The following is a 14,129-nucleotide window of genomic DNA, read 5'->3' on the forward strand; positions in this document are numbered from 1 at the left end:
TAATATAGAATACGTTTCTTTAAAGAAGGCAACAGAAGTTGCTCTTTACCTATTTCGGTAATGTTTAAAAGGAAAAACGGAACGGCATAAAGCCGGGCGAGCTTATATCATGGAAGGACAAGCTTGCAACACAGGTCCTGGGACAGTTCCGCTGTTACTTTAGCAAGGCAACGCGCACTTGAGGTCTCGGAAAATAATCGCGAAATCCCAACTTAATGACTAAATGATAACTGAACAATTATTGAACACAGCTATTGCAAAATCTCGTGATTTCTGCGAGTTTCGAAGATCAAGTACAATTCATCAGGTCTTCACTGATAAGACACGATATTTTACTAAGCCCCGTGCAGTAATTGTTTATTTTGTCTCAAGATGGAATTCAATTGCGAAAAAGTTCTAAATAACTTTCAAGAAATATAAATTGAACTTATTATTCATAGATATTTATATAATGAGTCAAACTATTGTCGCATTTTGATTGGTCCTATGATCTCTTGGAAGACAGTTTACATTATTGCAATCCGAGATAGATTCCATGTTGCCGTGCGTCTGTTCGTTAATGGGTCACAGATGACGTCAAAATGTGCTGAGAACATAAGTAAAACCATCGCCTAACGGCTGGTGTGCCACCTTTTTTCTTACCACGTTTTGCCGTCCTCTGTGATCTAATGCACTAAGCAGACTCTAGACAACATGGAGTCTCTTTATTAAATTTACACTGACTTAAAAATTTAAGGTGACCTAAAGTTATCAAAACAACTTTAATTGATTAATATGTTTTGACAGAATGGCATGATTGGCGCCCTAGGGTCTCAGAGGACAAAGCAAGGTATGTGAGCATTTGAGCCAAGAAGACAATAGTTTTAAACATGCCTACGGTTTGCGCATGGAGTTTAGTTAAAAAAGAAAAAAGATTTGTAAATTCAGTTAATCTTAAATGTCGATAAACAATCAATGTTAGGCCGAAAACAACAGTACTATCCTTTCAATGAGGCTCTGTCTAAGTTCTCAAGTCACTGCAGTCGCGTGCTTATTTGTTTCGTCGCATATATTTGATAAAATAAAGCTGTGTTCACATTAAAGCATTAGAGTAAACCTGTTTCGCCTAAACATGTTTGTTATCGCATGGTTCACATCAGATGTCGGTTTCAAACACGTTTCATACATGGTTGTATGGTACTCGCATAAATTTTTTACACTTCATTAAGTTTTGCGACAATGCTCTCCCAAATATCCTGCTTTCTACCCATCGCCGATAATTGCCGTCGTATTTCTTCATCGGCCCATATTTCAACTAGACATTTGGCCTCTTAATAGCCCCATAATCATGTTTCTATTTATTACAATTAAATGGCAGATTTACAAAAAAAAAACAACAACAACAACAACAAAAAAAAACAATAACAAAAGAAAAAAAAAGAAAGAAAGAAAAAGCCGTAAGGATAATTTGTAAAAGAGTTGCGTGACCCCATATAAAAACAAATCACCACATAAAATTATAAAAATTGCAATACTCACACTAAAACTGTAATAATATTTACAATCAATGAGGATAAATATTATTGAGTTTCAACCATGATTCGCTCAATACACTGTCTGATGTGAACACTTTTCATAACGAAACATGTTTTATTCGTGATCAGACTAATCATGTTTCGGCCTTGTGTGAACACAGCTTAATTAGACAACTGAATGCAACAGAAGTTCTATCACTTCTGTCATGACAACAAGAGGTAATAGAACCTCTGTTACACAGAAGAGAACCATTTAGTTTGTCTTATTATTTCAAATTATATAAACAAAACTATTTCTGTCAGAGCGATATATAGGAGGACACTGGGTCAACATGAATGAATGCTGTTTTCCGAAACATGACTTTTGACAACATGGCACCAGGCGAGCTTTCCAAATATGGCATGTAGATCTGAAACAGCATGCATGAACGAGATTTTCCGCGTGAACCAAATACAGAGCTGTTGTTACTTTCATCATATACAAGATACATCACTATTTAGCCAATTCCTAAACCAACCAAACCGATGGGTATTTTGATTCTTGTAATAATTCTCATTGTTGTGTAATACGCGATTTGCATGATGGCCTCACTTGAATACGACTACGAGAATCCTTCACTTTTTCTGTTTCTTATGTTAATTAGGGCAATTGTTATTTAAAATTTAAATGATAAAGAAAAACAAAAGGAATTCTGGGATGACGACAACGTCCAAATCTGCTATCGCTAATGGTTCATTTACAAATGCTTCTAAGAGAGTTCTAGTAACGAAGAAGCTTTCTACTATATTCAAAACTTTATCGCGCATTTCTTAAATTAAACCGTCGGAAGAAAATGTACCGTGGCGCCTTTTGTCTATGTGTTAAAAACATCGTACTGAAGTTATTAAGAACATTTACTTTTATTGCACCACACGCTATTATTTCCGCATCCGTTTGAGAATGCTAGGATTATCCAGTATTAAACCATAGTTAGTTACTACTATGTTTAAACAGAACAGTTTTTTTCTTCGTGGACAAATTTTTCTGGTCAGCATGCTTATTACAGTCAACTGGCCGAAATTATCGACTCTCTCTACAACATGTCGATAGTTTTGTCGAATTTCATTACGCCATTAATCGTTCTTTCCGTCACGAAGTTATGTGTTTTACCAACCCAAGCCATTGGCTTAGTGAAGGCTCTATACAGTTTTTGTATCAACAGTATATTAAAGATAATTTACCTGAGCCGTAATAACACCGATAACAAAATAATGAAATAAACGATACCTTCACACGCATTCTTAAACGCCAGACAGAACAGCACTATAAGAAAGGTGGAAAATTCTGTAAATTTCCTCAGTCCGTCCATTTAAAACTGATACGTTAACCGACACACAAGCTTGCAAGGAGTTGACAGAGTCCTTCCCAATGAGTTAAATATCACGGTTTTTAGCGTTTTGCAAAACTTGTTTTGCGTTGGTCAGATCTGCAACTCCATGAGCCGCAAAAAGTTAGGAAAGCTGTAGTTTTGCTTAACAAAGAAAATTTTGAGACACGTCTTGTTGTCTCTCTGAGTCGGCCGACCAGAAAATGAATAAGACCCGAGGGCATAATAGAGACGTGGTTTATTTCACACCACTGATTGCCATTAATTGTCCTTTAGCCAATTGTGACGTCATCGCTTTCACATGACAAGATATTTTTTAATGATCATCTGATAAATTAGGAAACTTTTTTACAAGGCAGGACTGAATGAGAAAGATGGGATGAACTATGCCAGAGATACACGTGAAATCCAACAAAAAGCCTGACCTCTCCCACCACTGACAATTTATTTGTTATGAAAAGCTGCGCAAATTCCTTAGTAGCAATAGTGAAGAATTGGTCCATGCTTAGCCTGCGTATATCGAGTTATAAATGCACGCGGGAAGTTTGGAGAGCACGAATGAAGCGTAAGAGTTGCTCGAGGCGCAGCCGAGAGCAACTCTAGCTTCTTGAGTGCTCTCCAAACTTCCAAAGTGCATCCATAACTCGATATACGCACAGCTAAAAACATGGCGATAAACGTGACTTGGGCGCTAAAACATGTTTTATTTGTGATTGACTACAAAGTTCTCACAATGCACGGTGAAGGAAAACAAAGGTCATTAGGATCCTAACACGCCACAATAAGTTGAGCAATGGTTGAACGAAAACACTTAACCTGGCCATGGTTTCTAAAATTGTCAATGAAAAATTCGCTTCTTGGAATTATTTACAATGAAAATGTAGGCAAACAAAGTTAATAATACTCAATGAAAATGTAGACAAACAAAGTCAAAATACTCAGGTTAAGGAAACATCTTAGCTTGCCGAAAAGTCAAAGGCTGGAAGTAGAGTTTGGATTGGATTCACTTCGCCGAAACTAAACAAAAGGAACTTGCACTAAACTCGACGGAAGTTTTGCAGCTAAATTGAAACTGCACACGTCATCTTAATGATATACGCACGGCCTTCCGTACAAAGAGATTTCGTTCGTGATGGCCCAATAGGAAATAGATAGGACTAGCGCGCGCGCTATGTTATAAAAACATTTTTAGAATACAGTAAAGCACAAACTCGCTTCCAGAGCTTTTTCAAAAAAAAAAACAGGAAAGAAAGGAGATCGAGCAAAGGAAAGCAGACTCAATTATCGAGTTCCTTTTTAAACTTTGACGTTTTCGCGTTACAGTTCAATCCGAAGGTCACCCTAAAAGATTTTGATAATTTTTTGAAATATTCTTAACAAATCGAATGTGGTTTAGCGTTGTTTCTACTCTTAACGACAACGAGTACGCGTCATCACAGCGGTCAAAATGTTGTGGACTCACGAGGCGCAGCTGAAAAAGGCATTGCGTGACACATTGACGCGAGCAGCGTTGTCTGAACTCTTATCGACAACAGCAAATTAGCCAATCAGATTGTAAGATTAGTAGCAATTATGGTAAAAAATGGTTTCTACCATTAGAATGCTGTTTTGGACGCCTTAAAACTGAGTTTTCTTTAGACGTTCAGTTTTCACGGCGGAAGTCGGTTGCGTCGCTGCTTTGGTCTTTGCAACATTTTACAAGACATTGTGAATACCTAGAGTTTATCAAGCAACAAAACAGAGCACAAAAACGATATAAACATATCTCCAAATCTGAACCTCGTTCCCAGGGTCTCTCATCTTCCCGCCCTGCCAGAGCGAGAGAGGAGAGACCCGTCTCTCCTCTCTTGCTCCAGGAGCCCGGGGGGCTGGAAGATGAGAGACTCTGGGAACGAGGTTGATTAGTTATCAATCTTTCACTTCATATGTACTTCAGCTTAACGGTCACTTCTAAAGATGTATTAAAGTTGAAGCCTACGAAACGCCAAGTTTTTAAAATCATAGTTTTATTACGACATCCGTTGTTTTTCTGCGCAGGGTGCCTTTTTGATTCAATATTCCTACTTACAGTATATGGCGATTTCCCACAAAGACTGGGTACTACCGAATTCACGAATTTGATTGGCTGAAATCGATATTGACCGCGGTCTAGATTTTCCCAACTGGACCAGTTACATTTTGTGGTGAAAAAGTTGCAAACTAAAACACAAAAATATCGACTATTTTCTTTTAAATATATAAGTAGAAGTGCCAAAAAGCCTGATGAGATAAAAAAGTAAAGAGGACGAGCACACCTTGACAGATTTAAGTTCAGTTCATCTCCGTTCGCAAGCAAAATGTCAGCTAGTACAAACCAGTTACATTAAAGGAGTTACGTCATGGTTTGCGCATATTGAAAAGTTTAGCCTCAATTTTTTAAATTCGCTGTTTGTAAGCCGTGTTAATCTTTTCCATCCTTAGCCACCCTTGTTCCTTTATGGTTTATCATTATCTCTTTGGTGCTTTTCTATCTTATTAAGCTGTTAGTTCCAGGTTTCCTACCATGCCATTTAAACGTAATTTTGAGAATCTTGACCTCGGTCTTGTGAACAGACCTCACTGCGTTCACCTCAGTCAAGATCTCTGATTAAAAGTAATAAAAGAACGAGTCATCTCGAGTGAACAAGCTTCGTCTTAATGAGTGATTTATTATATGGCAGAAAGAAAGAAAGAAAGAAAGAAAGAAAGAAAGAAAGAAAGAAAGAAAGAAAGAAAGGAAGGAAGGAAGGAAGGAAGGAAGGAAGGAAGGAAGGAAGGAAGAAAGAAAGAAAGAAAGAAAGAAAGAAAGATTTGGTTAGAGCCTACGCCCAAACATTTTCTCCGTTTCTATTTCATTTTGGCCTCCCGCTCTATGAATTATGAAGAAAACTGGGCAACACTGGAAAGATTGCCATTTCCTCAGCCATTTAAACATCTTTTTCTTGTTTTCTAAAGTTACGGGTTTTTTTATTGCAACTCATTTGACTGCATTTTCTGTGCATTTTCAGGAGGCTATGGCTATTCATTTCCGGTTCTCAAACGCGCCAAATATGGCAACCATAATTGCGCAAGAGCTTGTTCCCACATGGCGCAAACGCTGCGTTATGATTGGCTAGAGCCACGTGGGCTACGAACACGGCAGAGGAAACCTTGGCGCTATTCGACGGAATGCATTGTCCTTGAGAAGATTTTACGAAGCAAAATGTATTTTTGAGGAAGTTTGCCCCTCTAATAACCTGAATACCTATCAAGTCGTGAAGAAAATGTTTCAATACGCGTGGTTAGAATGCTAGCGATCCCTGAAGAGCCCAGCGAAATGAGGTGAGCTTCGTTGAAAGTCGCCATGGACGCGTTGTGATACACTGAAGTTAGTGAGGTTTCACTAAGCTTACGTGTTAAAAGGATTTAAAGCCACGGAAGGTCGATATTTTGTCGGGTTGCCGCTCAAACTATTTGTGAATGTTCTGCTGAACATTGCCAGTTTTATATCTGTTTGATCAAAGACATCGAAGGCGAAAGTTTGCGTAAAATTCATTTTTAACACGAGTATTTGTACGAAGCGAGCTTTAGCTTTGAACAGAGGAGGTTTGGTTGTCCTTAGCACTGGGAATGTTTTTTTACACTCTACGTACTCATTTTTTAACAAGTCAATTGTTCATTCTATGCGACATGTTAGTGAACGATATCATAATGTAATTTGGGATTATAAAGTTCGACTAAATTATTCATCTAGGTAATTCGATCATGGCATCCAAGTTTTTGAGGAGGAATTTTATCGTCTTGTTTGGTTTCCACTTTTGAATGGACGTTTTTGGACGATATTGTTGTACTATTTTGTTTTGTACTTGTCTAATCTCTACTATATGAGGGCTTTGGTTGCTCAAGTACAATTGTTTCTTAAGTGATTTGTAAGCTTGTGAACTGTATATTTCAAATGTCTTGATTTCGGTTTCGTTCACTTTAGGCTTACTTTCTTTAATCAAGAAAAGACAGTTTTTACATCTCGTTTTAACCAGGTGTTGTCGCCTTTCTTTTTCAGACTCTGGGGGAGTCCCCCTCCATTTAGTAAAGATTCTTTTTTTGATGATTATTCTACCCCTTCCTTCCTGGAATATGATGTAGCTGCAGAAGTGGAATGGTCAGTAATAAAATATTTTTTACATTTTTCAGATGAAGCCAAGGGTTTCTTTAAATTAATTGACAAGCAGACTAGATTTATAGTAGTGACGTGTCAAACCTTAAACTTAAACTATATTGAATTTGTTGCATACTCGTACATAGGAAACCAATGGGTATTTCAGGTAAATTTGAATGTGACGACGATTGTTACAAGGGAACTTAAGAGTACAGTTCGATTACCTGATAGAGTGTGATTATGAATTTTGAAACCCAGTGATTATGCTTTTGATTATCATGTTTCTCACCTGTCCTGTACCTATAGTCTCCTCATTCAACTGATGAGTAGAAAAGGAGGAGTGAAGCTCTGGGAACACGACTGGATTGAATTAATAAGTCATTCTTGTCTCCCAGCTCAGATTGACTCGTACAGTGCTTGTACTGCCATCAAAAGGTTCCTATCACATGTACATGAACTACACCATACATGCATGTGTTTATATGTACAGGAAACACCAGGGGCATGGGGGCTTCTCAAGTATAATAGTAATATTGAGGTGTGAAGACCTATCTTGGAGTTAAATTGTGATCTAAGTACTTCTGTAGGGTTACACACTTTGTGGTGACTCTTTGAGCGAAAGATATTGGTTAGGTTAGCAAAAGGAGAAGTGCTCACAGGATTCTTATTTTTATAACAAACAATTGTATCAGTTTTCTTTACATTTAACTACATGTGAATGACAATTGGACTTCCTGTATCATGCAGAGTAAAATAAATATGTATTTCCCTGATTGAAGATTTGTGGTCATATTTCAAACTAACTTGAGATTTGTTGCTTCGTTTAGTGGTCAAGGGTTAGAGATAGAGGAAGATAAAGACTGCTGGTACAGTGAATCAACATCGGCTACATCTTCAGTCAATTCTTCAGAATATAATTCAGATGACGGATTTATAGACATTGAGAGTGAAGATGGAAAAATCTCTTCTTTCTCAGTAAGTACATGTATAAACATGTGGTGTGCATTTGGTATACAAAATTATTTTTAAGTGGCTTTTCATTCTTGAGTGATGCCTGTTAAACTACATTGGAACATATATTTGCAAACTCTTTTTGAACTGTTCGTCGCTGTTGTGTTGTAGGGCTCATATCTAAATATTGCAGAGTTGGAGAGGAAATGTAGAGGTGAGAGTTAGTATTTACACTTACAGCTGTTTCGACAATGGTTGTCCTTCAAAAGTGTACAAGGGTATGTAACAGTGCCAATATGAATGATGGGTAGTGTCAGTTTATTGCTAGTCGATGGATTGTGTTTTTCAGTGTGATAGAACGTAAATCCAAATGTGTATTCATGGTTTCTCCTCCCTTCATGTGGAAACTTTCTGAACTTTAATCTACCAGCCATGAACTACATGTAGTATTATAATCTATAATTCCTTGTGGCATGCTCTTGTGCAATTTTAGGTTTTTGTAGGGGAACATTCCCTCGGAAAAAATTACATGCACTTAGAGATGTTTGTGCTAATTGTTTCTGCTCATCCTTATTGTGCATACAAATTCAGATGCCATGTCATGCATCGAGCGTGCGCAAAGTAATAAAATGAACAATGATAGGGCTGTTGTACGGGGCAGATGGCCATTGCTATAGCTAGACCTGGATTTAATGATCTTGGACGTTTGGTGACCCCTATTTTTCTTGTGATGGATCATTTTCTCTACCGATTTTCTACATTTAGTGAAAAATTGAAGAAAATCTGTTGATTAGAAGTTTAAATTTTTTGCAAAATGCACCATCTAATTCCATTCTTTTTGGCTCTTCATTTATGTGTGTGGCGGTTTCAAATGCCTCTTGAAGGGTAAAGTTTCATGAAAATGTTGGCAATATTTGGAATTATTAACGCAATGGATTCACTCATACAAAATATTACTAGGATAGTTTGTCTCCATTGATTCATCTTTGATATTTTAAGCAAAAAACCCTGGAGACCATGCTGATTTAGGTGCACCAATTTTCCAAAATCAGACTAAATTTCCACACGTTTTACAGTATCTCTGAAATGAAGTTGGTGACCCCCAAATATTTTTTTCATTTCTGAAACAAACAATTCATTATGTGTAGAACATTTTGTGTGGATATACTTTAATTAGAGTGTTGGCAGAAACTTTGCCATGGCACAGTGCAGGCAGAGCTAAAAAAAATGTTCAAGACTTGACTTGGAATTTTTGTTATATTAGTCTGACCCATCCAATATCATACTATTGTCTTATTAGCAGTGTATCAATATTGCTGTAGACTGCAATTGAGCCTAGCAGTTATTTTACATGTAGATGTTTCACAATTATATGTGCTTCACAGCACAGCATGTGAAATGTTGAAATGAGACAAGTTTTATGGTAACACACTTTAATTATGTATTTTACTCCAAAATGTAGCAGTGTGATAAAAAACAGCTTGACTGCCTTCTTTTAATTTCTCTAGAATTAAAAGCTGTAGAGAACAGCTCACTCAATTGGACACGAAATTGCAGTAGAAAAAGGAACCAAAGGAATGGAGATTCCAAGAAAAGCTCACTAGTCGATGATATTTTGGGGAGAAGCAAGCAGGAAAATGAGAGAAGTTCAAGCTCCAAGTCAAGAAATAAATATATGTGTCCATGCCAAAAATTGAGAGAATCCATGCAGTTTGGCTTGAGTTGGTATGTCAAATATCGTATTACATTTTTGTACATGTATGTACATTTTGTATTTGAGGTTTTAAATTTTTATTTCTTTGTTTTTTATGTAGTGAAGGACACGGTTATTGATTCTTAACCTTATTCATGTGCAATCCTCCAATCATGTAAATGTATTTTCAGTGGTTCTGTAATAATTAATTCACAGAATCACTACTTAGTTGGAGGTAAATGAATGGATGTTAAATCCCAAGCTTGTTTTGTTTCTGTGAACATGCTTGCTATGAGCTTTATCCAACATCACCTGCTAGCTATATGGACTGTGCCTGTGGGGTTTCCACCTTGTATTTATTTATCTTTCTTTTTAATTTTAACAAGTTATTTGTTTTGTGTTAACACTGTACACAGTTTAAATTAAAAAAAAGTTCTGATTATGGTCTAGTGGATTTTCCAAACTACATGAAACTATAAAACATGGACATTTAGTAACAGGGTTTTAATGTTTTGAGCTTGGAGTATTTAGTGAACCATAATGATTTGATTTAGAGTCTTCACTCAAAATATAACATTGTTCCTCTCAATTACTGACACTAAATGTTCCCCTGAAATGTTATTTTGTGGTTAGTGGGGTTTAATTTGGGGGCTTAAGTGAAAATGACTAGTACATCCTTGTTACAGCTTGCCCGAATGGTAAGCTGGAAACTTTATTTTTTGCACCCTGGATTTGAGTAAAGTTAGATGTAAATCTAACCAAACTTCTACAATACATGTAAATCATAGCATTTATTGTCATTCTTGCTAATTCCTGTATTAATTCTATCGTAGGAACAAAATGTCATCTGATGACCAAGTCAAGGCAGTTGAATGCTTAACAAGAGTGGCTTCCTTAACCATGGGCCTCAGAGAACAAATGGAAATCATCAGAATTATTAACCCTGAAGCAACAGTCCTTCCTACAGACACAGAATTTGAAATAGGTACATTAATTGATTGTCTTTGTCAGTTGATCATATAAGTGGTTACTAAAAGCAGCATCCAGAGAGTGAAAGTTGGAAATGTTACTTGACTACTTCTATTAAAATCTTTAATTCAATTATTTTCATAATTGTCCTGTCTAACTGTTCACAGAGTCCTGGGTGGGAAAAAAACCCAGGTTTGATTGCCCGGAGGAAGTAAATTTTGTTCATGAGCAAGTGAAAATGGAAGTTTGGTGGTCTGTTTGGCAAGTGAAATTAGCCTCAGTAGTCTTGTTAGTGATAATTTCAAATCTGAAAAAATTTCAAAACTTATGATTGCAAGATGAACAAAACAATGAATTGAAAGCATGGATTAATTTAAAGCTAAGTATACTTTCCTCGCGTTCGTTGTGCACCTATTGGGCAAGCAATATTTTAGTAGGGGCAACTGAAAGCTGAAATATACTGGCCCACTCGGCAAGTGGTTTTCAAAATTATTTTCCTGCCTTGGAGTCTGATATTAATCATTACCATATATAGAATCAAAGTTAGCCAGTCCAAAGCTATGTCAATTGTCCTGATATCCAGTGATATCAAATCACTGACTTGATATGGCCAGGTCTGTAGCTGTATTTGGGCATGTAAAAATTACCTGCATTGTACATGTACATGACATAATCTTACATTTTCTTTTGCTATGCTTTGGCAGCATATAAGGCTCATTTATTTTTTTTGGTCTCTCCATAGATATTTTGGCATTTCACCAAGTATGAACCATTATATACACTGTACCCAATTGTCAGTACCTTTTTGGTATCAGGCGAGTTTGGTCGAGGCATGGTTAATTCATATCTGTGAGACCAAACATGCCTGATATGCCACCAAAGCGTACCAAAAAGGTACGATTACGCTTTAGGTACAGTGTATTTACATTTATTATACCCAACTGTGGCTAAGCGAGCTTGATATCATAGCCATGTCAGTTCAGTGACTTGATATCGTAGACTATTAGGACAGTAGACATGGCTTCTAATTGGCAAATTGAAAATTTGAGTATGGTAATCAACCAAACTGGTTTGAAATGCCATTGAAGTGTGTACTTAAAATATACAATATTGGGCATAAATATATCAAGGTTAAAGCCACCATCCCTCTTGCAAAATGGCAAAGTATTAAATGGTTTAATCCAAGAATTTGAGTGTGCAAAATGTACATGTGCAATGTAGTTACTTGCTCAATTAAGCATTAATATTGCAGTTAAGAGAGTATAGGCCTTGATTACTCTTACTCTGATGTACTAACTTGTTGTTTTGCTTTACCTTTGTGCAGACCTAGACGCATTCAATGATGCCAAATTTCAAAGAATACACAGATACATTATAGACCATCTGTCCAGGGATTCGTGTCCTCTGTGTACAGGTACAGTGTAGCCATCACATTTTCTGTGTTTTTGTCACACCTTTCGTATTACTTTTACTGGAACTGTGAGGGATATTTTTGTAGTGTTACATCACAATGTTGCACCTTCCTGTTACATATACATGTACATGCTCAGTCACAACTTCTTACATGCACTACTGTTCACACCTTACTACTACCCTAATCACTCAGTGGTGCAAATTCATGTAAACTATGTACTGTACCTAGTTGCATTTTTTTTTTACTGTTGGCAGGGATCAAATTTAAATCTCACTAATGAGTATTAAACTTGTTTTAATTTGTTCAGAAGAAATGTTTTGAGCTTGAAATATTATTCGGTTCACTTTAGGGAAACGTTTAAAGTTTGTAACTTAAGAAAACATTTTGGTTGAGATTACCATTAGTTTTTCCAGGAAAATCTAATTGTTTTGTGAAAATAAAAGCTGTTAGTATGTACATGTATGAACATGGTTTTACCATCTCACTCTTTCCTGTTTCTTCCAGATTCACAATCAGAAATGTGTAGACAAAATTCAAATTTCACACACAGAAAGCACTTGAAGGTAAGATTGTGTTAGTTTTTCTTGGAATTATACAAGTCTCTCTCAAATGTTCCTTTTTAGCAAATATAGCTGCCTCTCAGTGATCCTATTTGCTTTGGGTAGTGAATGAAAAAGAATTAATCGTACACTGCAAATATTAGAAGCATTCAATACATTTGATTCTTCAGGGTGAGACGAAGGTGAAAAATTGACTTGCTGTTCAGGAATCTGTTGTTTGAAGTAAAAATACCTAACACTAGAGTGACCCTGAATGGAGTAATATAAAATGGTCACCTTATCAATATGGACACACTATTACGTCTATATGAAAGTGGCCAGTGTATGGTGTCACGCTGTTGTGGGGAGGTTGGGGTGTAATATGACACTTGTTTGCGGGAGGATGCAACCTTTTTTTGTTAAAAAAATGCTTATGTTAGCAAATATAAAACCAAAATGTATCAATAAAACAGAAACTTAACAGAAAAGGACCAACGACATGCAGTATCGATACACACAGTCACCGTCAGTCAGTGATTAACTGGCCGTTGTAGAGAGGTTAAAAGAAGAGTGAATGTATGGACTGTCCACCAGGGCCAAAAACGTGACTGTTGAAGAAGTGCAACTGAATATCATTTTAGAGAATTTTGTAATACCATAATCCTAGCTGTCTGTAAAATTATTGCATTATTGATCCAACGTTGCAGTATTCAATTGAGGAGTTTTGAGCTAAAATTTAAAGCTAACACATTACATACACAAAGTAATTTTTAGATTTTTTTTTCTTACAGAGAAAACCTAGAGGAACTCTTAGCATGAAAAGAATTTCAAGAAAATCCTCGAAACATAAAGGATTGTTAAAACGAGTTCAGCGACAAATGTTAAAGGAGCAAAGAAGCGGCCTCTTTGAGAATGAAGAGGTGAGAAATCAGACATGGTACCATCATGACGAGAAATAATTAATATGGCAGGGCTGAACAAGTTGCCTGACATTCCAACAAAAAGCCAAGCCATGTTTGTTGAAAAGCCTCTTGAGGACTTATTGCATATGAAATACCTGTAACTGATATCCACTCCACGTTATTCTTTACCAGAACCCCTCTTCTCAGAAGACTTAAAAAATGAATTATTTTATTAACCCAGAAAGTTGGTGATGTGGTACAAAAGAATAAATCAAGTGATAGTTCATCAATCTGCCGTGTCTACTTCTGGGATAGCTTAGCTTGGTGAAAACATCTGACTGGTTATTTTGTGACGTTTTTATTTTCTCTTTTCTCTCTGCAGGTAATTTCATTGAGCTCAAGAACTAAAGAGGAAGCTAACGATGTTGAAATTGACATTCTTTGCTAATTTTTTTTTTGAAATAACAAAATGAATAAACTTAAGTAACGCATCCACTTTATAAGTGTTGTTTCTTCATGAATTTTTTATACTTTGTAGTTCCAGTCCCTTTCCTTGTTCTCAGTTTCCCACTTGGTAAAAGGCATCACCCTGCCACTTCCATTTTGCTCATTCATACCGCTCTTGTG

The 14,129-nt window shown here is 36.5% G+C and overlaps 1 protein-coding gene across 1 annotated transcript; it reads left to right on the plus strand.

Annotated features, from left to right (window-relative positions):
* The first annotated feature begins 5,936 nt into the window (after window positions 1–5,936).
* Window positions 5,937–14,001, plus strand: LOC145499947 (uncharacterized). Its single transcript, XM_081479463.1, has 10 exons — window positions 5,937–6,220; window positions 6,939–7,037; window positions 7,862–8,009; window positions 8,157–8,199; window positions 9,494–9,710; window positions 10,512–10,663; window positions 11,972–12,061; window positions 12,566–12,624; window positions 13,392–13,520; window positions 13,885–14,001. Exons 1-10 carry the CDS (start codon window positions 6,186–6,188, stop codon window positions 13,948–13,950), a joined length of 1,038 nt encoding a protein of 345 aa, XP_081335589.1. The 5' UTR covers window positions 5,937–6,185; the 3' UTR covers window positions 13,951–14,001.
* The last annotated feature ends 128 nt before the right edge of the window (window positions 14,002–14,129 follow it).

Source organism: Orbicella franksi, chromosome 10, assembly GCF_964199315.1.
Source record: "Orbicella franksi chromosome 10, jaOrbFran1.1, whole genome shotgun sequence".
Taxonomy (NCBI): Eukaryota; Metazoa; Cnidaria; class Anthozoa; order Scleractinia; family Merulinidae; genus Orbicella; species Orbicella franksi.

Bases quoted from the DNA above. Each gene is read 5' to 3' on its own strand.
- LOC145499947 (XM_081479463.1), top strand. From the start codon at position 6,186: ATGCTAGCGATCCCTGAAGAGCCCAGCGAAATGAG. The intron at 9,711-10,511 runs GTATGTCAAATA...ATTCTATCGTAG, and splicing joins ATGCAGTTTGGCTTGAGTTG to GAACAAAATGTCATCTGATG. The intron at 12,625-13,391 runs GTAAGATTGTGT...TTTTTCTTACAG, and splicing joins CACACAGAAAGCACTTGAAG to AGAAAACCTAGAGGAACTCT.